The 23,588-nt window shown below is 36.9% G+C and overlaps 2 protein-coding genes across 2 annotated transcripts; both read right to left on the minus strand.

The window, feature by feature from the left end:
- Positions 1-3,580: 3,580 nt before the first annotated feature.
- On the minus strand, positions 3,581-4,534 carry LOC113191384 (olfactory receptor 51J1). Its single transcript, XM_026401105.2, has one exon. It carries the CDS (start codon positions 4,532-4,534, stop codon positions 3,581-3,583), a length of 954 nt encoding a protein of 317 aa, XP_026256890.2.
- Positions 4,535-21,272: 16,738 nt separating this feature from the next.
- On the minus strand, positions 21,273-22,265 carry LOC113191368 (olfactory receptor 51M1). The gene has a single exon (XM_026401084.2). The coding sequence runs from the start codon at positions 22,263-22,265 to the stop codon at positions 21,273-21,275; it is 993 nt and encodes a 330-aa protein (XP_026256869.2).
- Between the last annotated feature and the right edge of the window lie 1,323 nt (positions 22,266-23,588).

Genomic DNA, 23,588 nt, shown 5'->3' on the forward strand with positions numbered 1-23,588 from the left:
ATATGTATGTGCAAACTGGCATATTTACAGACAAGATTTTACAATAAAATGTCATTTGTAAGAGTATAAAATGGAAACAATTTAGATATTCATTAACTGGAAATTGGTAAATAAATTGTGGGAACATATAGTATGTCAGAATTTGCAAAATGAAATATTTAGATATGAAAATGTTGTTTATGAGTGACCTCAAAGATATAGATATATGCTAAAAATTAAGTAGAGGACAGCACACAATTTTCAATGGAAAAAAGTATAAATTCACATAATTTCTTATTTATGCATGATTTGTTTTCCTAAAAGGAAATATAATAAACCAAATTTTTGTGTGTGTCTGGAGAGAGAAGTCAAAATGAATAAAATATAGACTAAAGTGAATATTTTAAATATTTACATACACTCCATGTTTTTGAAATTTGAGTCTTATGAATGTGTAAACTTGTCAACATTTTAGTAAAATGCAGATATAAAATTAATCATTAGTAAGAAAAATAGAAGCTAAGAAATAAAATAGCATTTATAGGCATGTTAAATTCTTTATTCACATAGAGTGAAAGACACTGTTAATAACTTGGAACTGTAAAGATTAGTGGTATGAAACTTTGTTGACTACAATGAAACAAGTGAACAAGAACTTAACTCTGCTAACTCAGAAAGTTTCATCTGAGGCATCTGGAACCTAACTCAGAGAGGGTAACCATGTAGGACTTAGAACTGGAGAGTTTGTGGAAATCAATGTGCAGATAAGTTAGATGCAAATATTCACCCATCACCACCACACAGACAAATGGTTATTACACTTTAAAAATGTTGTACACCATTCTTTTTAATATACATTACAGATTTTTTATTGGCATATAATAATCATAGGTAAATGTACTCATTTTATATGTAAATTGCTCATTAAGTATTCACAAAATAAATACATCACATCTTCTGACCTCAATCCCAATCAAGGAATAAAATGTTACTGTGTCCTAATGGTTTATTTTGGGAAGTGTTTCATATGCATTTAGAAAGAGTGTATTATATCATTATGTACAATTATAATGAACAAAATATAATGGAAGAAAAAATGAAGAAAGCAAAAAGAGTATTTTTTATGTAACTGCTTAATGGAATTGTTAATTAGATAGAAGTTTTAATAACGTTTTCCAGAGTTTTTAAAATCTTGATATATATATATATATATAAAATATATATATATATTGTCAGCTTCATTACTTACTTGGAAAACTATAATAAAATGAATCATTCTGGATTAATCTACTTAACTTTTAGTTTTAACAAATTGTCCTTTGCACATCAGCCCTTTGAGATTGTTGTCAGCTGTTTTCAGCTTTTACTTTTGAATTGATAAATTTCTTAAAAAGAAAAATAAAAACTTCCAGGTTCAATTCTTTAGGCTTTCCTTCTTTTGGAATCTTGGCCTTTATGCACTCATCGTTGATGCTTTTTGAAGTTATTTTGAAGTATTTCTCTAAGTTTTCTAATTGTGGGCAGGATGATTGGCTTGATACAATAATATTCCCTTGATAAGTGTGGAAATAACCTATAACATTCTGACATTTTAAAGTGTCCAAATTCTTAATTTATTTTCCTACATACTTAAATATGAAGGTGGATAATTTTGTCCTTGTTGAAAAGATAAAAAGATCAAACATAGTTTCAAAAGGTCTAGATTGTAAATTAGGGTAGTAATTATAAGGGCAGAAAAAGAGCCCAAACTGATATTTTTCCATAAAGTCATGTTGAATTCTGTTGAATTCAATGTCATAGACATTAGATTATTTCTGGACTGTTTTCAGCATGTGGTTTTCCAAGATTGTCCCTTTCTGAATCTGACATTGACAGAAGCCAGGATTTCAGGACAATGGGACAATAAAATTTAGAAAAAAATAGAGATGGAGGATGTATGTGCAAATCCATTCTATGATGGGATTGAAAGGTTTACACTAAATTGATCGTGATCTGACAAACATCCAAGGATGAGATTTAGAGTCAACATTTGCAACAGGCTCAAATGTAGGAGCAATCATATTTAAGAAGCCTAAAGATTCCCAACACAATCTTTAGAAACAAAAATGACTTGCTAAGATGATCGTTTTATGCCAAGCCATTTGACAACCTGGTGCCATCATCTATTCTGCACATCTTTAGATATGGGATGTCTTCAGATTCTATAAAGATACTCATCCTTTTCTCCTCTCTTCTCATAATCACTCTCTCAGTCTCCTCTGACTATCTATAGGATTTCCAGGGTTTACCTGTGTGATTTTCTTTGATAATTCAATATCATTGTCCTCTGCAGATCTTTGCCACTGGTGGTTATAGGCAATTTCAGATCCCCAGGTCAGAATCTAGGGAAACAGGTAGAGGGAAACCTGGAGACAAATCCACAGAATTAACTTTTACAAGAAGTCTTTGTCAATTTTTGCCATCCTTGCAATGTAAAACAGAACCATTTAAAATGTTTAAAATTCATAATTAAAATTTTATTTGTGGTTATTTATATATGGGGCATTTGAATGTCTGCATGAAATTGATTCTAAACACTTTTTCATAGGAAACATAAAATATAGCAAAGATGGTGAATGTAGTGATTCCTTTCTAAGCTCTGTAACAGAAGGTGCCTTGTCTCTTTTATCACTGCTTTACCTTTAAGGCCTAGAATCTTGTTTGATGCATTGATTGTGTTCTGTAAATTCTACTTGGCTGACTACTAATAAGGTCAAGGAGATTCTAACTCATAGATATGTAGATTTAATAAGATGCTTATTATATCTAAACATCAGCTTTTCATCTAAAGAATAATAGCTATATTACTTTGTAATATTTTAGTCATTCCCTACCTCAGGCTTGTTGATATTGTTTATATTTAATAATAAATATAAAGTGCCCAGTATATATTTGCATCTCAAAAATCTTAATCTCTTTCTCTGAAAATATAAGTATAAGCTCTTCATATTATTTCAAGGGTCTGAAAAAGAATATCCAACCAAACAAAAAATTATCAATGTCTTCAAAGGGGATGTTTGTTTGAAAGTGTCTGCCATCTTGGGGGGAGAACTTCAGAATTTTGCACAACATACAAGATTAGTAATTTTTGGTCTCTCCCAGTGTACGACCTTGGTGAAGTTGGGTAAATGCCACATTAAAGCATGTGGGGGAAGCCTCCTTTGAGCTAGCTCTGGTGTTCTCTTGCTATGGAATCAAAGGGCCAATAGCTCAAAAGAATGCAACACACTTACTTCCTCTCTCCCAGGTACAGAGGACTCAATAGATTTCTCAGGACACCTTCTGAATGTGTTTTCATAAACAAGCTTTTTTTGCATTCCTGCTTCAAGTATGCGAGGTAATGGAAAACTTCATGTCACATGATCTTTTTAAAAATATTATTAGTTCTCCAACTGTTTAATTATGCATATTCTGTGCCTACTTGCATTTCCATTCCAGTTCACTGTCAGTATATGAAAGCCTCCTGTTAGATACCATGTTTTAAGGCAATCCCAGTTATAACCACATAAGGTGATTATAGAAAACCAACCAACAAAACCTCCCTTTTTAATTTGGCCTTTGATTAAACTCTGAATCTCTTCTTTGCTAGCATTCTGATAATGCCACGATGAATCTCCTTGGTTTTAATACTATAGACAATGGGGTTGACAACAGGTGGGAAGAAAAGGTAGGCATTGGCCATCATGGTTTGCAGCAGAGGCGATACATGCTTTCCAAATCGATGCACCATAGACAAGCCAATCATAGGTATATAATAAGCTAATACAGCACAAACATGTGAACCGCATGTGCTGAGTGCCTTCTTCCGCCCTTCTCCAGTGGCAATACCCAATACAGTGTGGAGTATGAGCCCATATGAGATTACTATGAGCAATGAATCCAGCCCAAAAGTGGAGGTAACAATGAAAAGTCCATAGATATTGTTGATGGAAATGTCCCCACAAGGTAGATGAATAAGGTTAGGGTGGAGGCAAAAGGAATGAGAGAGAGCATTATGGCCACAGAAAGGCAGCCTCCGTAAAAGCATGGGCAATGGAGCCATGAGCACAATGCTCTTCAGTCCAATAATAACTCCTGTGCCAAAGATACGGGACAGTGTCAGAATAGTGGTATAGCGCAATGGGCTATAGATGGCCACGAAGCGGTCCACAGACATGGCCAGCAGCACAGCTGACTCCATAATGGAGAAAGAATGGATGGAGAACATCTGGAAAAGGCATGCTTCAAAACTAATCTCAGTGGTGCCAAAAAGGAATATGCCTAGCACTGTAGGCAGGGTGGATACAGAGACACCAACCTCAGCTAGTGCTAACATGGCAAGAAAGAGATACATAGGCTGATGTAGGGAAGCATCTGTTCTGATGACATGAAGAATGGTGCCATTTCCAAGGAAGATGATGATGTACATCAGGCAGAAAGGAATGGATATCCAGAAGTGCTCTGCCTCCAGTCCTGGGATGCCAACCAAAATGAATGTTGTAGGCAAGAACCCCAAAGAGCTATTGGAATTCTTCATGCTGAAACCTCATCCCACAGGACTGTGACACCTGAAAAATTAGAAATAAACTAGTGAGGTGACATTATTATGGAGAAATATGATTGAGCATTTAGGGAGGGAAGAAGAAAATAAACTCAGATTCATGTGGCCAATGGTTTCATTTCTGGAAGCTGACAAATTACCATCATCAGGAGATTCCCAATGTGAAGCAGTTTACAGTTTCCATTACGTGGACATTCTTGGCTAATAGAAAAGTATGCATCTAAACTGAAGTGACCTTGAATCAGCTGAGGGAAAAATGACTGCCCTGTTGGCGTCAAGATGCTTGACCCTAGAATGTCACTGAGGAGACAAACATGGACACAATTTCAGCACGAGATATGAATTAATGCTGGGAATAGGTAAGCAGATATTAGTAATAAATACATAGGTTCAAGGCACAGAGTATGGCATACAAAACAGCTAAATGAAGGTGTGTGGGTAATTGAATGATTAAAGTCCAAGGTAAAGCCAAGACAATGGAGTGAACAGAGCCTGGAGTGAGCTGCAGAATTAAACTAGAAAAGCATGGGGTGTGGACCTACACTGGTTTAGCCATTCTGAGCTTTGGAAGTTATAGGAAGCAACCATAATGATTGTGTGCAAAGGTCTGGATGATTCAGAAGGAATCAGGTTTATGAAAATATTGTCATGAATATTGTCCCTTGACTCACAGTTCCCGAAAACAACTTACCTTATCCAATGAAACTTCTTTCTGGCTCAGGTGCACTTCTCAATTTTCTGTAACAGCAATACCAGGAACCTAAACAGATTTTCAAGGAATGCTTCCTGACAGGAGAGGAAGGCAACAGAGGAGAAAACCACCTGCCTACATTGAACTGAGTGTTACTAGTCATAATATAGTAATAACGCAAGGAATCCTGGGGCTGGGAAGGTAGTTTTCAACTCATTTACTTAAATACAAACGCACACACACACACACACATTCACACATTTGTTTACCTATTCATACATGCATGTAGTTTACAAACTCGATGAAAATGTGCCTAAAAACCCTGATATGAATTCTCCTTCAGCCACTGCTTAATTTCCCTAGCAACAGTGACCTCATGCCACCAGCAGTCATCCATGCTGATCACTATTAAATTCTTCTCTGTTCTGCAGATCTGTAACCAGCCAGAATTCTGTATGAAGCACCATACAGGGCTCAGGCAACATAGGTCCTGGACCTACTTAATAAATCTTTGCAACTTTTAACCACAGATCAGAGAGTGCATCTTCTCCCACACATATTCACACACAATCATTAAATATCCTTTTTTATTTTTAAATTTTATTCCCAATAGTATTAAGTACCATAGGAAAAACAATTAGGATACCATAAAAGGGACCTAAAGGAAAAAAACCCAATTTATTTTGAAAGTCATAAAGCCTTCTTTGGGAAGTGACACTTCAGCTGATACCTGAGGAATTGACAAAAAATTTCCAGGTTAAATGGAGAAGTTGAGTGAAGTGTGACACAGAGGGAAAAAATGACAATTACTGTTACAGGTATGTAAGATAACACTTTGACAAAGACTGGAATAAAACATGGAGAAAATGAAAAGCATTAATATACTATGATGTTCAAATCATTGACTTTTCACAATTGTGAAAAAATATGAAAATATAGGAGGAAACAATTAAAAAATAATTTCTTGCCCAGATAGGGGATCCCTGGGCACTTACCATGGCCAGATGCAGTTTAACTAAGCAGACACTAGTTTAGGAAATGCTCTCTGTGGAGGGTTGCAATTAAATTTAGTGTAGAGAAATTCAGAGGCAAATCATTGACTTCATAAAATGATCACATATTTCATAACATCACTGGGCTGGAGGCTTGGGGAACTTCCTCTGTCCATTTTGTATACTTCTTTCCATAAGCACAACTTATTTTTAGTTCCTTAGAGTATCAGCAAACCCCCGGATCACACAACTCTTCCTCTGTGCTTCCTAACTGCACTCTTTGTCTTGCCTGCCACATCTCAAGTGACCTGATATTAGAAGGGACAAATCTTGGCAGATAATGGAAGTCTCTACTTCCCAGTCTTCTCTGCCCTACCTCGCTCTCTCATGTGTTCCTATTTTGTCTTGTTTTCTATCCTTCTTGCATTTATGCATTGATGTCAACCTTTATCTCAAGTCTCCCAAGCCAGATAGTACAAGGCCAGGCCTTTTAGAAAGAGATCCTCAGCACAATCATTCCTCCGAGTTTAGGATTTATTGAACAAGAGCACTCCAGTATGGGAGATAACAAAAGGGGTCATTAAGTGTTTACTCCAGTATAACAGGACAGAAAAATCAGCAGAAAGAAAAAGATGATACAGTGATTCTAATATCCCTGAAGCAAGACTGGATTGGAGGTGACTCCTATGTGCAACATAACTTATTTTACTTTTTGTGTTTTTTTTTTTTGTTATTTAAGACAAAGATATTACTATCTACCACAGACAATGGCTATGACTATTCAACATGATCCTTTAACAATCAGTAAATACTAGTATCCTTTCTACCCACTATTTCTTTTCCAAGGCATTCTTTGAAAAGATCAATCATGGTCAGCTTATCTCTTACTTTCTATTAAAAATGTTCTTCCCTTATCACTCACTGATACTCAGGGCACATCTGTGAGGAAAGCAAGAAGACAAAGTTCCCACTTAACAAATAAGCATCTAAATAAGACACATGCATTGTGAGAGTAACCCACAATAATATCATGGCAAAACTATTTTGACCCATGGTGTAATCTGATATTTTGTTTTGCTCTTCACCAGGAAAACACTATGCTCATTCTACAATACAGGTTCAGATAGCTAGGATTTGCCCACTGTAATCCCTCCTAAGGGAAAGTACTGATTAGGGAAAAATCTAGAAGCCTTCAAAGAGTGAGGCAGGGGTGGGAATCCTGGAAGCTGCTTTAGAAGGAGGCAGGGATGGGAGATTGTGGCTTGATCACTCACCACAGGCATCAAATGGTCCAGGGAAGCTCATGTTAGCAACTACCACCACTTTGGCATTATTACCTTCCCAGTTCTTGGGCTGGGGTGCTGCCTCCCTCTTTGTAAGCTGATCAGAAGCCCTGAGAGTAAAGTAATAGGGAGGGAGTTAGGTCCACTGAGGAATTATCCAGGTAATTACATCACCCTTTCTTAATATCCAGAGACCTCTACAGGAAATAAGCAAAGATATAGAAATGAGCACAATAATATTTACCTAGTATGATAATTAAGGTACATAAATTACTTATAACATATGCTGCTTAAAAAAAGTATTCCATAAACATGGGTATGCACAATTCTCCATAGCCAGGTTATGGAAGCAGCCTAGATGTCCATCAACAGATAAGTGGATAAAGAAAATATGGTACATATGTACAATGGAGATTTTTTTTCAGCTAAGAAAGAATGAAATTATGTAGTTTGGAGAAAAATGAATAGCCCTAAAGAGTATGATTTTAAGTTAAATAAACCAGATACATAAAGCCAATTATCATGTTTTCTCTCATATGTTGAAGCTAGAGAGAAACAAAGGGAAAAGGGGCAGTTACAAAAATGGAAGAGAAACCACTGGGTAGAGCAAAGGGAACAGGGGAGAGTGAAGGAGGGTAAGGGGAGATACTGTAGAGTAATATTAACCAGGCTATGTTATATGCATGGAAAAATGTGCCAGATGAAACCCATTATTCTGTGTAATTAACATGTACAAATAAATGACTTTTGAAAAGCACACCTCAGATATTGGCTATATAACGATTGTGGGACAGTTGTATCTTAGAGAAACAATATAACAATTTATCATGATTATTAACTACTACTTTTATGAACATGTATTCATCAAGAAGGGAGCAAGGCACAGAGAACACCAAGTGTGCTCAATGAGAAGGACCTGTAAATTCTGCTTATTGCTATGTACAGACTCATTTCCTTTTTCCCATTCCATGATGACTTCAGTTTGGTCTTTAACACAATATGAAAATGTGGAGTCGTGACTTAGACATAGGGGCATCTCTGGAATAAGATAATATAAGTAGTTCAAACTAATTCTCACAGTGATCTCATCATGTATAACTGGTAACAATTTAATGTTTCCCCTTTATCCAGCAATAGATGGTGTTGAGTAGCTTTAAAAAGGTGACTGGAAAGACTGACATAAAGGTATAATGTTTCTGATACTGTATAAATTCTTGTTAATAGCATGTTGAATTTTCAATGATGAGAAGTTGAGAGAAAAAGAAATTACTTCAATATAAACATAGATTCGAAAAACAGAGAAAACTCTTAAGTACCCATCTCTGCCATTCCAAGTATTATCAAACCCAGCTGTCCACTGGAGATGAAAATTATTTGGCTTTACTTGGATAAAACATCTCTAAAATATTCATTCCACAATCTTCTGGATAATTAATTTGGATTTTCCACATGAGGATGAAAGAAGGTATAGGAAAAAAAAACTATGGTAGAGTTAGTGGAAAGAAGGATTTGCCCACTGTAGTCCCTCTTAAGGCAAAGAAGTATTCTATCCAGTGGGAAATGTTTCCCATTGCCAACCTACATATTGGAACATATTTAATCAATATTTGTTATGTGTATGGAAGGCTGGACAAGACTATGACTCCTTCAGAGCATGTTTCTGAAACTTCAAAAATGATGACAGAAATTTAAATCCATCATGGCTCCCAAATTTAAATTCACGTGCTGATATCTTCTGAACCCCTACCTGGGAAGACAGCATGGATCTACTTACATTATCCAAAAGAAATACATTTCTCAAGAAGACAGGAAGAGACCTTTGTTTACCAAGATGTACCTGTGAGAAAACCTCCACACCTTAAGATACAAGATTAATCAAAATCTATGTTAGAAAAAAATTAGAAAAAATTGAATAATCTCTTTCTCAGTACTGAACTGCTGGCAGAGTTGAATCAGCAGATGTGGTTTTAAGCCTCTGGTTTCAACTTTCTATAAATCTTTGAACTTGACCTTTTAAATTTGTAAAATAGGGATGTGTATGTGTGTTATATATATCTAAGACAGTGAATATATTAACACATATAAAAGAGCCTTATAAATTGCAATAATCACTGGCTACATGGAAGTAATATTAGCCATTGTGAGAGACAGGTTTTCCAAGTAGAACGTGACTTCTCACTGATGAATGAACGTCAATAATGACATAAAGTCTTCCTTGTTATAGGACCACCCTGATACTTGGGGCCTTATTTCTTCTGTAAATTATATCAGTGGGTGTAGATTCCTTTTCAATTCAATCCTTCCCTGCAGCATATTGGTAGCCTAAGTCATTTTCTTCCTGTTTATAATGCTTTATATTTTGATACAGTCTCAGGAATTTCCTTTGATTGCTTATATGACACTAGTTATTTTAATCATATACTTTATTTATGGTTTCAGATTTCATGTCTTGCATTTTTGGATTTTAGAGCAGTATGCTTAAGAGGTAACACTGCAGGATATTAGGTCGTATTGCCCAAGTGGAGACCTAGCTTGACACTTCTTCTCTATCTGTAAAGCAAGGGTAATTATAATGTCTGGCCCTATAGTCTGACCTTAGGCTTAAAGAGAAGTTTGCAAATAATGCACTTCTTCTAAATGCTGCTATTGTTGGTGAAATGATAATATCATCAGTACAGTTGAGACAATTTTCATGCATTTTTCATTTAAGCCTGCCACCGCCCGTTATTGTGGATAATATTTGATTTTTAAATATCAAGCAAATTCTTAGTTGCTTAAAGTTGTTTATACTGAAGATATCAACCCAGACTTTTTGACCCAGACTCATTATACTGAAACCTTTCAAGAATCTAGAATGCCTCCAAGAAATAACTGATCTTGTTCTCTGAAACAGAACAAAAAATGATTTTCAAATGTTATAAAGTTTCACTACTTTCCATGAGTTCCTCTGAGCATTCGAGAATGATAACAACAAAATTATTTTCATGAGAAATTAATAGCTGTGTAAAACTGTGACAATACTGAGCCTCAACTGACATATGGAAGGAACCAGAGAGAAAATAAACCCTTCCAATAAAGGCTACAAGGGAGGAGATCTTCTTTGGACTCCAGCCTAAAACTTACAATGATCATCTTTATAGTCTGTTTGCTGTTGTGTTCATTTCAGGAATATCAATTAAAAGGTGAATAAAAGTGATTTTCTAAAATACCTACCCACTGGACTTTAGAAGAGTCTGGCACAGGGGAAGTAAGTGGCATCAATTTGAATTTTTTTAATATTTATTTTTTAGTTTTCGGCAGACACAAGACACAACATATTTGTTTGTATGTGGTGCTAAGGATTGAACCCGGGCTGCACGCATGCCAGGCGAGTGCACTACCGCTTGAGCCACATCCCCAGCCCATCAATTTGAATTATTAAGAAGAATGATGAGTTTTGCTCCCCATCTCATTGTTCAAGATCGAAGGAAGATTCTGTCTCATGCATGCAATCTCACTGAATGACACTTCTTAATGCCTGTGAGCCTCTACTGATGGAGGCTTAGCTTAGATTTTAGAGCAGTATGCTTAAGAGATAACACTGCAGGATATTGGGTCATATTGCAATATGTATGTGTGTTCCAATACAGCATTGTTTTTCCTTTCCTTTCCTTTCCTTGTCTGTCTATTGCTATCTGCTTGTTTCACTTTTGTTGTTGTTATCATTTGCTTTTCTTCTCCCCACCCACTTTTCTCTGCAACGTTTTCTGTTTTCTTTTTTTTCCCTTTCTTGGGCACTCCAGCCTTCAGTTTAACTAGAAATTCTATTTTAATTCAAATGCACCCACCTTCCTTATTTCAGATCCTGCCCAGATGTCAGTTCTATGATGTCTGCCCTCACTCAGGCATGCCTCTCACAGCACGTCTCCCTAACCTAGTACTTGGTTCCTAACTGCAATTCAGTGACTTAGATGAATTTCTTCTAGTGGTTTTCTTCAGAAAATAGAGCCCATTTTTTGCAGTATATCTTTGTGGCTTGCGGCATGAAAAGGGAAAGGAAAGCCTGGCAGGAAGCAGGAAAAAAGATGCACACTGATATGCAGTGGGATAGGAATTAGTGAAAAAACATTTTGTCTTCTTTTGTTGAATACAGAAATTTTTGAAGAAAAAAGATAATTTAATGTCCTTTTTAATTTAATTTTATGTGTGGAGCTGAGATAGCAGGAACTCAGAGATGAGTGCTAATGAGTGAGGTATAAGGGTCGACTGTGCAGTATTATAGAGAGATAAAGCCTAGTATTTGGTAAGGAAGAGGGCAAGGAGGAGTGGAAATAAAATGCACTAATTTAATACTGCATATCAGGCATCTTAGAAGGATGATTTATGTCTGTTTTCATTATATACATTGTCTTATTAATTATTTTTAAAATTTATTTAAATTCTAGTTAGTTATACATGACAGTAGAATGCATTTTGACACATCATACATAAATGGAATATAAGTTCTCATTCTTCTGGTTGTACATGATGTAGAGTTACACCAGTCTTGTAACATTACATGCACATGGGGTAATAATGCCCTATTCTTTGGGATTGGCTTATTTTGGTTAGCATGATATTCTCCAGCTCCATCCATTTACTGGAAAGGGCCATCATTTCACTCTTTTATAAGGCTGAGTAATATTACATTGTGTATAATATCACATTTTATTTATCCATTCATCTGTTGAAGGATATCTAGGTTGGTTCCATAGCTTAGCTATTGTGAATTGTACTGCTATAAACATTGACATGGCTGCATTGCTATACTATGCTGATTTTATGTCCTTTGGGTATAAAACAAAGAATGGAATAGCCGAGCCAAGTGGTAGTTCCATTACAAGTTTTCTGAGGAATCTCCACATAGTCAACCATTATGCTTTCCATGGTGGTTGCACCAATTTGTAATCTCACTAACAATGTATGATTATACCTTTTCCCCCACATCCTCGCCAACAATTATTGTTGCTTGTATTCTCGAGATAATTGTCCTTCTGACTGGAGTAAGATGGAATCTTAGAGTAGTCTTCATTTGCATTTCTCTAATTGTTAGAGATGTTGAACATTTTTTCATATATTTGTAGACCAATTGTATTTCTTCTTCTGTGAAGATCTGTTCAGTTCCTTAGCCCATTTATTATTTGGGTTATTTGTTTTTTGGGTGTTAAGTTTTTTGAGTTCTTCTATATCTTGGACATTAATGCTCTGTCTGAGGTGCATGGGGTAAAGATTTTTCCCATTCATCTTCACATTATTGATTGCTTCCTTTGAATGATCTAATCACACTCATTTATACCTTGAAAGAGTGAGAAATTGGCATTTCAAGTGATTTGCCAAAGTCACAGAGTTATTCATTGACAAAACTGTCATTATAGTTAGGAGGGAAGGAAGCTGGAGGAAAGCCCTATAGAGAGCGCAGAGATAAGCAGGAGTGGGGGTGGAGCTGGGTCACCAGAGTTCTGTTAAGGAGGAGTGGACAGCAGGGATCTTCAGAGGAGCTGGGATTATGGGGTGAGCAGGCCCCTCAGGATGTGCAGCTAGCTGCAGAAGATAGAAACTGGAGGCCACAAGGATGCTATTAGAGAAGGCAAAAAGAGGAGGGTAACAACTCTAAAGAATGAAAACCAACTTAGAATCAAGACCCTAGTGGAAGAATTACTGAATTTGAGGGCAGTTTGCCTCAGCTTAGTTTTTAGCTCACTAGCCAGAGACAGTGACGACAGACCTTTGTATTTAGCTTGAATTTAGAATGAATCTTTCTTCTCCCAATGTTGCTGGTCCATTTCCTGGGAGACACGGGCAAACCAGGCTTCAAAGAATAAGCTGCCTCTGGGCCTGCAGGAATAATTGGATCAAGAGCAGAGGATCTCAGAGGTGTTCTCTGAGAAGAAAATTATGAGAAAATATAAAAAAAGATGTGTATGTATGAACATGATTTTATGTGCATGCACAAGCATGCAAATTTATGTAAATATATATATATATGAACACACATATATTCATTCATTTATATTCAGGTATAGGCATAACCATGCTTGTTCCTGTAGAATTTTATATGCAAGTTTACATGAATCCATGAACATGTACATCTTTCCACAAGTACCAGTTGAATGTGTACACATTCATGTCTTTTTTTTTCATTTTTTTATTGGTTGTTCACAACATTACAAAGCTCTTGACATATCATATTTCATACATTAGATTGAAGTGGGTTATGAACTCCCAATTTTACCCCAAATGCAGATTGCAGAATCACGTCGGTTACATATCCACAATTTTACATAATGCCCTATTAGTAATTGTTGTATTCTGCTACACATTCATGTCTTTATATGTGCATGCATGTATTACATTTCTTTTTTAACATATATGTTTGTGTATGTACATGCATATTTTTCCAAATTCTTCTTAAATACTTTCATGCTTATTTCCTACTTATTCTAATATCTTAAACTTCATTAGTCAAGAACAATGTATTCTATGGGCATAGACAGAAAGGACCTTGCCTGAAGTTGGCAGAGAAGGGCCTAAGGCCTTCTCTGAGTTTGTAGCTTGCAAACTTGAACTCAGAGTTTATAAACTTGTACAAGTTTGCAGCTTTCACTCAGAGCTGGGACTTCTTAGGTTATTGATTCAAGGATATACCTCATCCCTTCACCACCTACGGGTTGGATAAAATTTCATTCTTACTTCCCTACTGTGGTTCTGGCTGTTTCCCTTGTTTTTTGTGCTTCTGAAGAAGCAGGACCCTTGTTCACCATGTCACCCATTGCTCAGAGTCCTATTCTGGGCCACTGAAATATTAGCTTTCACAAATTTAGAGCATTGCTAGATATTAACAAATTAGTAATTTCTGAGAAATTAAAGGATTAGATAATCTGTTTTTTAAAGTATGGAATTACTGCTCAGACTTTGAAAATACATTAAGTTCTTGTTCAAATAATGAGTAAGAACTGAATCATAAGTGAGTGGATGGTGGATTAGAAAGTATGAATAAGTTTGGAGAACAGATTGTTGACTCGATACATAAGCAGAAAATCAACTTTGCTAAATACTTAGAAATACAAAAGGGACAGAGAGAACTCAAGGGAATCTTAGAGCCAATGTAGAAAACAGACAAATCTAAAAAATAAAACAATGGGCTGGGGTTGTGGCTCAGTGGTAGAGTGCTCGCCTAACACGTGCGAGGCCCTGGGTTCGATCTTCAGCACCACATAAAAACTTATAAACAAAATAAAGGTATTGTGTACAACTAAAACATAAATAAATATTTAAAAAATAAAACAATATTTTGAGATTATGGAGATCAATATCTGAGACAGGAAGGAGTTGGAAAAGAGCATCATCTGTAAACTTTAAATTCAAAAACTCCCTGAGCATTGAAACCAGCTAGACATTATTCTGTCTCTCCACCCCAAAACATGAGAGAGATCACAGCTGGTAAAAAGAGACTAAATAATTCACTGTGAATAGATGGGGACAGAGAACACATATTCTCAAGAACATAGTCGTAGGTATAGTCCAGCAGAGGGCAGCAAAGGTCTGCCTCCCAGAGTTGGGCAGCAACATGTCTTGTGCTAGAGGTAGTAAGAGGTTTTAATGGTTTGTTTACTTATTTCTCATCTGGATGCTAGCTTTTTAGTTAGGGGAATCGGTATGCTCCATCTGTACTCCATATACAAGAAAAGGAAGCTGCCACAGGAAGTATTTGCAATATTTTTGTTATAAAACAGAAAATTTGACCCATAATCCCCAACATACTCTGCCTAGCTTACCATTGCATATATGTAATATATTGAATCTTTGAATTTATTTAATATGTTTTTATTTTAGCTTCTGCTATTTTATTTTTCTTCATTTTTTTTGTGTTCCTCCTTTAATTGTATACCCAAAGGAGAAAATTGCAGAATCATTCATCTATTAATAAACTTTGCTAAAATGTGTTTGGTTGCTTATAAAATTTTTATTTTTATTAGACCATTGTCAATGTCTACAATAAATATCAAATAAGTGAATAAACATGACTTTACTGGGGCTGGGTTGTAACTCAGTGGCAGAGTGTTTGCCTAGCATGTGTGAGGCACTAGGTTCAGTCCTTAGCACCACATAAAAATAAATATTTATGACTGCAAACTACCAAAAAAATCACTTTACCAAAGACATTTATTTTTAGAAAGCAAAATGCAGATGATTGTTTAGCAACTTTTCAAATAGCCACTAAATTATCTTAAATCATAAAGGTAATATGGTAAGTGCTGGTAATCATCTCTTGAATGGGAAATTTATTATAATTATTAAAGAAGATATATTGAAGAGTGAGCACTTTGTAGATGAATTTTAATGGGAAACAGGCACAGGGAATATTTTCTACTTACAAGGTCTAGGTTCTTTAAAGTTTCTGATCCAAAAGTCTCAGGACAGCCATCAAAAGTTGGTTACTTGCTACCTCTCCACCCCAACCCTTCCAAATAGGAATATGTAATTAGCCTGACTGGCTCAATCATTTTATGTTTGAAGTGTTTTGGACAAACAGTTTGCTGAAGTCCAAAGTTTCTTGCATTGTGAGAAACAACATTTATATCTAATGAAGAAAGTATCATAAGGTTTTGGACTCTGAACCTGATGTTGTAATTTCAAGGAGCACTTGAGGTATCTTTATTTCAGTTTTATTTTTGCTAAAGTAAATGACAAGGGAGCATGTATTTTATGAATGAGAAGGAAAACTGGTATATTTCACTATTGCTTCCAATTTTCCATCCTTTACAGTAGGTCATCTGACCTTTTACAGGTAGTACAAGATACTCCACCACCCTAACATTATCAGGCTTGAACACTGACTGTTTTGGGCTCGTCATTGGTGAGGAAAAGTAACAATTGCCATTTCTGAACAGAAGCCTAAAGAACTACATTATATTTCTTATGTCATTTTCCTCAGAATGACATTCCCTGTATTTTGTGACTTACTTAACTAGTATTCCAGAATGTAGAAGAGGTGCCACAGAGCAAGAGCACCAAGAAGTAATCTGAGAAAGAAAAAACAAAGTTTGTTGTTTAAAGAGAGTGACATTTTAGTTTTTTTTCCTCCAAAATGGCTAATATACATATTTTTCCATTCCTTAAGATTTTAAATTAGTTTTAAAGCTTAAGTTGATATCTGCATAGGATAACAATTCAAATCAAGGAGAAGAATCTGGCATAAGGGAAGCCCCACTCCCCCCAGACCCTGCCTTCTGTTTGGCAAATCTGTTTTTGCCTGCACATCATCATATCTGACAGCTTCAGTGAGTTGACAACTTCCTCCTTTTCTAAAACATTCCCCTCTAATGGGTTTGGTGATTCTATATCTTTATGTCCTTCCTTTTATTTTTTCTCTTTTGCTACATTTAACTCTTCTAACTCAGTAGTAGCTATCTGTGAAGATCTTCTCACCTTGGTCTTTATTCACTTTCTCTGAATAATACTCCCATTCTTATGAATTTGAATAGCATCTATATGATGAAGATTCACAAAATCACATTTCCAGTCTCTATCCAAATAAAAATTGACTTCACCTGTGAATTTTCAGACTTTTCAAACCCAACATATTAATAACAATATTCTTAATCTCATTCCCTAGTTCTAATTCTCCACAATGTGAATTTTTCTCATCTAAGTAAACTGTGTCACCATCTGCTTCCTGGAGTCAGAAGTCTGTACATCATTGTTAATTTCTTTTTTTTTTCTCTCTTCTCTCATATTCTTATTTAGACCACAAACACATTCTCAGGTTCTGTTTTTATGCTTCCTTCACTTCTACCGCCACTACAACTAACCCTCTTTTAAACTTCTTGATCATGTTATAACTGTCCTCTCTGCCTCTTCCTGTTCTGTGTTCAGGCCATTTTCCCCCAGAGCTATTGTGATGCTTTTGTTTAATACTTCAATAGTGTCCCATTGCAAATAAGTGAAATCCCAGCTGTTTTCAATGACTTGCAAGGTACTGAAGATTTTAGTATCTGTTTGTGCTGAAATTGACATTTATCCATGCTTCCTGCACAATATCTCCTTGACAAGTTATTCAGACATGAAGGAACACTTTCTGGCATATATTTTCAAGTCATGTTTATCACAGGCGAATTTTTACAAATCCCAGATCTTAACTAAAATGACTGATCCCCCCAAATAATGCATACAAAATAGTTTACATTCCGTCGTATTTCTCCATTTACTCCTTTGATCAATTGTCCTATCTGGAAAGGGGACACACAAATGGAAGGAATCCCATATTTTTATTGTTGACCATTGTGTTTCAAATGGCAGCCTAGTTCTTGGCAAATAATTGTCACTCGATGACTAAGAATGAAGAAGTGAATTAGTAAAATCAGGGTCTCCTCCAAAGAAGGAGATATTTTCAGCACCATGGGGATATTTCATTGTCCTAACATGTTAAAGGAGTAGCTCTCTATGAAGACCTCTCACCTTGGCTTTTATTTTCACTTTCCCTGAATAATATTCCCATTTTTATGAATTTAAATATCATCTATATATTGAAGATTCACGAAGGGGACAGACAGATGTGAATACCCATCTTCCCCCACAAAGGGAGAAGACAAAGTTAAAGGAATAATTCCATAAAATGTGACCACGGTGCTGACCCCCTTATGCTTTCTTTTCCAAGAAGCCATCTACCTGCAGTCCTGCCTGGCCTTAAGGGACAGGATATGTCACATTCCCCAGCAAACTATCTGTTATCTGCAGGAGAAAATGCAAGCCAGAAATAATATTGATAAGAACCCATGTTACCATGAAGGGGGAGACTTTCATGACCCTCTCAAGACCAGATCTAGAAACTCATGGAGATAAGAATATGTTCTTCTAACATAAAACCTGTAAGAATTTATGGCTAAAAATCCAATTATAACCAGTCAGCATGGGCTAAAGTGACCCAGAGTTGTCATGTCAATGAGGACTTGAAAGTCTGATGTTATCCTGTTGTCAGTCAAGAGGTGGACTTGGATGGGGGCTCTCTGGAAACTTCCCTGGGGTCCCCAATAAAACTGGAGTACAGGAGAGGCACACTGTCCCTCTCTTCTCTGAAAAGACCTACTTTCTCCCCTTTCCCTTACCTATCCCTTCAATAAATTTATGGCTATTACTCTGAGTGACATGTCTAAAATCTTTCTCACTTGATCACAAGAATAGAGATTTGAAGTGGGGGAGAGTGGGGTTTGTGCTGCCTCAATTTCTGGGAAGCCCCTAAACCCTGTAACATTATCACCAACCTTATGTTTTCTTACAGGATTCTTCTCCTCAAAACCATGCCCTGATGGATCATCATTTCCAAGGATTATTTTTCACAGTTGAACTCACTCATCTCCATGAGGGGAATGAAAATCTGATTGGTGACATTATTCTGAACCATTCATGTGTGGCCTAGGACCTTGGTTCATTTTATGCCAATTTGCTGGACCACACATGATATTGAATTTCAGTTCCACTTTATAAGTAGATAAGCACAAGGAAATAGTAGTTCAGAAGACCATGGAGTGTCTTGTCTTCATAGAGCTCATAATCTGGTGAGCACTAAAGACAGAGCACGTGGTTGAGATCCAGTTTCCTAAAGATTTTTATAGAATACTGCAACATAGGGGCTGGGGATATGGCTTAGTTGGTAGAGTGCTTGCCTCACATGCACAAGGCTCTGGGTTAAATCCCTAGCACCACCAAAAAAAAAAAAAATAGTGCAACACACAAAGCATTACAGCAGGCATCAACAAAAGTCCTATGATGAGAGCCATTTTAGTTCAATTTTAAGATCTAAAGGATGATGTCCTTTACTTATGGGCTCCCAGGTTCTTTAAGTCCTGAACTCTGCTCAGAACGACTGAGGTAAATTTCATCTCTCATCCTTCCCTGACAAGTAACTGTCTGTTCGTGGGAAGCCTTTTTGACATATCAATAACAGGAAGAGATGAGAGAGGTTTCTTATTTTGAGGTCTGTGGGTGTGTTGCTGACTGTATGTCATATATGTTTGCAACAGTGATGTCAACACTCCTGATCTTACTCATATGTAGAATCTGTAAAAGTTGACTTTATAGAACTACAAAATAGAATTGGTTACCAGGGACTAGGGTTGTTGGGGGAGAAGGTTGAGGAATAAATTCAAGAGATCTATGGATAGTATTGTGACTATAGTTAATAACATTTTGTGTTCTTTAAAAATGCTAGGAGGGTGAATACAAAGAATAATGATAGCTATGTGAGGCAAAGGCATTGTTAATTAGCTAAGTTTTGTCATCCCCCAATACATTTGTATTTCTAGACAGCATGTTGTACATACTAAATAAATATACTTTTGCCAATCAACAACAAAAATAATTCTTTTTAAAAGAATATATCTTATTGGGAAGAATGGTGCTAAATTCATTAGTGAATCCAAAGAATGTGAAAAATGATAGAATTAGGAAAATGGTGGGGGAAAGCCCTCCGATTGATGCCATAAAAAAGGAGTTTTCTTGGGCTTCCTGAATGTGAAGAAGGATGAGAAGAGAAGTTCTCTTACTTAGTTCTAGATCCCACTTTATACATTTATTCATCTGTGAATTTATTTAATATTTACTTATTGAATATATGGCATGTACCAGAAACACGTTTATGGTATACAGATTTACTAGTGAAAGAGACATGCATAATTCTTCCAAAGAGCTTAATTTAATCACCTATCCTAGTGGACACATTCACATACAAAAACATACATTAAACAGTATATTACTTTGTGACAAATGTCCTACTGGGAAATGCAGAGTGCTGTGGAGGCAGAGTATCTGCTCCTTTGGATTTGGAAAGTGGATTTATTAGTGAAAATATCCTTGAGAAAGCAAACTCAAAGTTGGGACTGCAACATGAACTGCAGTTAGTCAACGGGATGGCACGCTGCTCCGCTGATTTTAAATTCACATTCTCCTGGAGTGTTCGGATTGTGACTTAACATATTGGTGATAGCTTTCTTGGTTGAAGCTATGACACATTATGTCATTATGTGAGATTTCACAATAAAAGGTCCTAGAAGTAAACACTGACTTCAGCTTAATGTCAAGATTGTATTATAGGACTCAGTTGTCCACAGGAAAGGTAAAAACCAGAGATAAGAAGAGTCAAGGGCTTTGACTAGAAGAACATGGTCAGAAGGGTTCAACTGCAGAAAAAGTTGGGGGAGTTCTATCTGAACCAGGTTTGAGGAAGGGTATAGGAGTTCTTATGTACCAGTGTGACTCAGGGATCCCAAAGTTAGTGCTTAGCCAGGAGAGCAAGAGATGACAAGGACCTTGGCCAGCTACAGAAGATGGAAGCAGTCCCAAGGAGCATGGAAGGAGGTCTATTTTCTGAGGTCAATTAGCACAAATTACATTTCTCTAGTATCTGCCAAGATCTGTTCTGAGTGTTTTGTTATTTATTGTTCCATTTTAGTATTTGTTTTGTTTCATTTAATTTCAGTGTTTGTATGCCAATTGATGATCCTTGATAAGGTCTTCCTCTCTATAGCTTTTGATACTACCAAAAAATGCCAGACCTCAGATGTAAGAGGAGGCATTATAACTTAAACGAGAGAAGATCAGCCTTTTAAAGCTATAACTCAAAAAAAGAAATTCACCTATGCTTTATTTAGGGCAAGAGGAAGTCTGTTTGAGTGGGGTGTATTATCATAAGCCCTGAATGCTGATTAGAGGCCTATATGGGTGCTCAGTGAAATTTAGCCCCAGGACTCAGCATTGGCTTTTCTAAGGCCTAGAAGCTTGCTGATGGCACGGCGAATCTCCTTGGTCTTAATACTATATATGATTGGGTTGAGCATGGGAGGCACAAAGAGGTAGATGTTGGCCATAAGAAGGTGGACAGCAGGTGGGGCCTCTTTCCCAAAGCGGTGCACGAGGGACAGCCCCATCATGGGCACAAAGAATACAAGTACAGCACAGAGATGTGAAGTACATGTTTGGAAGGCTCGGAGCTGCTCCTCTTGGGAGGCTAGTCCTGCCACCGTGTGCAGGATGAGTCCATAAGACAGTGCGATGAGCACCAGGTCCAGCATCACAGTGAATACCACCAGCATCAGCCCATACAGGTTGTTGAAGGTGGTGTCTACACAAGCCAGGTGGATCACTTCCTGGTGCAGGCAAAATGAGTGGGAGAGGACGAGAGAGCCACAGTAGGGAAAGACCTTCAGGAGGAGGACAATAGGGATGAGAGCCACAGGTCCCCGCAGGATGACAAACAAGCCTGCCCTGATCACTCGCCTGCCAGTGATGATGACTGAGTACCTCAGTGGGTAGCATATGGCCACAAAGCGGTCAAAGGACATGACGAGGAGCACTGAGGACTCCATGAAGGAAAATGAGTGGATGCAGAACATCTGGACTTGGCAGGCTCCAAAGTAGATGCTGTGATAGTTGAACCAAAAGATTCCCACGGTGGTGGGCAAGGTAGACACCGAGAGTCCCAGGTCAGTGAGGGCCAGCAGGGATAGCAGATAGTACATGGGTGTGTGCAGGCGAGGGTTGGTCCTAATGATTATCAGAATGAAACAATTGCCTGAGATGGCCACCAAGTACATACAGAAAAAGGGGGCGAAAATCCAGTGTTTGATGGCTTCCAAACCAGGAAAGCCAGTGAGGTAGAACGTGGGGCTGAAGTAAGTAATGTTAGATACGACCATGACCTGAGGACTGAGGGGATCCTGGGCTGGCATTCCTCAAGGACTGAGCTGGAAACAAAAGGATATTTCTGATTAATACTTGATCAGTATTACTAACATTCACATCACCATTAGCAACATCATGGCCATAATTACCTTCACTATCATACACTCAAATTTTATCATTTTCACTACATTATTACATGCTTCTTTATTAATGTCATTAACATCCATTAACATCACCCTCACAGATTGTCCTCTGTAGTTTTTTCTTTTCTTTTTTTTTTTTTCATACTGGGGATTGAACCCAGAGGTCCTTAACTACTGAGCCTCATGCCCACCCCTTTCTTATTATTTTAAATTTTGAGACAGGGCCTCACTAAATTACTAAGGCTGGTTTTGAATTTGTGACCCTCAAGCCTCAGCCTCCAGAGCCTCTGGGATTACAGGTTTGACCACTACTCCTCTAGATTTCTATCCCTCCTCAGTCCTCTGCTGGCTCACCATCATTATTTATTCCTTAAATAGTTATTTTAATTCTTGGCAATTCTCTGGCCATACTCTTATTATTTTTCTTCAGGCAATATCATCCATTCCCATAACTTTATTTGTCATCCATGTGTTGGTAAGTATGAAGTCTATAGCTCCAGACTTCTCTTTTGATTTCCAGACTCGTACATATAGCAGCGTGCTCAGCATCTGTACCTTAGATTTTATATTTACCTCAAATGTATGTCAGAAATATGTCTTCTCTTTCCTAACAAACTTCTTGCTTATTTGCGTTTATTATTTCAGTGATATAAATAAAAAAAACCCTGTTTTTGTGTATTTTTTTGCAGTGTTGGTAATGGAACTCAGGGTCTTACACATGCTAGACAAGTACTCTATCACTGAGCTACATTCCCAGCTCCAAATTTAATTTTATGTTGGACTCCTTCCTCCATGTTGTACCTCTTTCCAATATGCTATCAATCAACAAACAAGTCTGGAAATTTCCATTTTTGAAAAACCTCAAATCTGCTTACTCACATATTCATTGATGCTCTCCTAATTAAGATTATTTTCATCTCTTCCTGGATTATTCCAACAGCTTCTAGTTTTGCATCTAAGTAGTTCACTACACAATAGCAAGAGAGATCCTTAAAAAAACAAATTTGACATGAAATACAAAAGATTCACAATGACATGCAATGCTCAACCTTGTCTTATTTCTACTTATATCCCCTGTTCTATCCTCAGACTGAACTAATATCAGCAATGTGATTTGAGTCCTCATCTTCCTCATTCCAACCTGTTGCAATATAATGGTCTGTACTACTCTGTTTTAAGCGCTTCCTACTTTGACATCTTTCCAAACCCATCTTCTTTTTTCTACTC

This window comes from Urocitellus parryii, chromosome 4, assembly GCF_045843805.1.
Source record: "Urocitellus parryii isolate mUroPar1 chromosome 4, mUroPar1.hap1, whole genome shotgun sequence".
Lineage (NCBI taxonomy): Eukaryota > Metazoa > Chordata > Mammalia > Rodentia > Sciuridae > Urocitellus > Urocitellus parryii.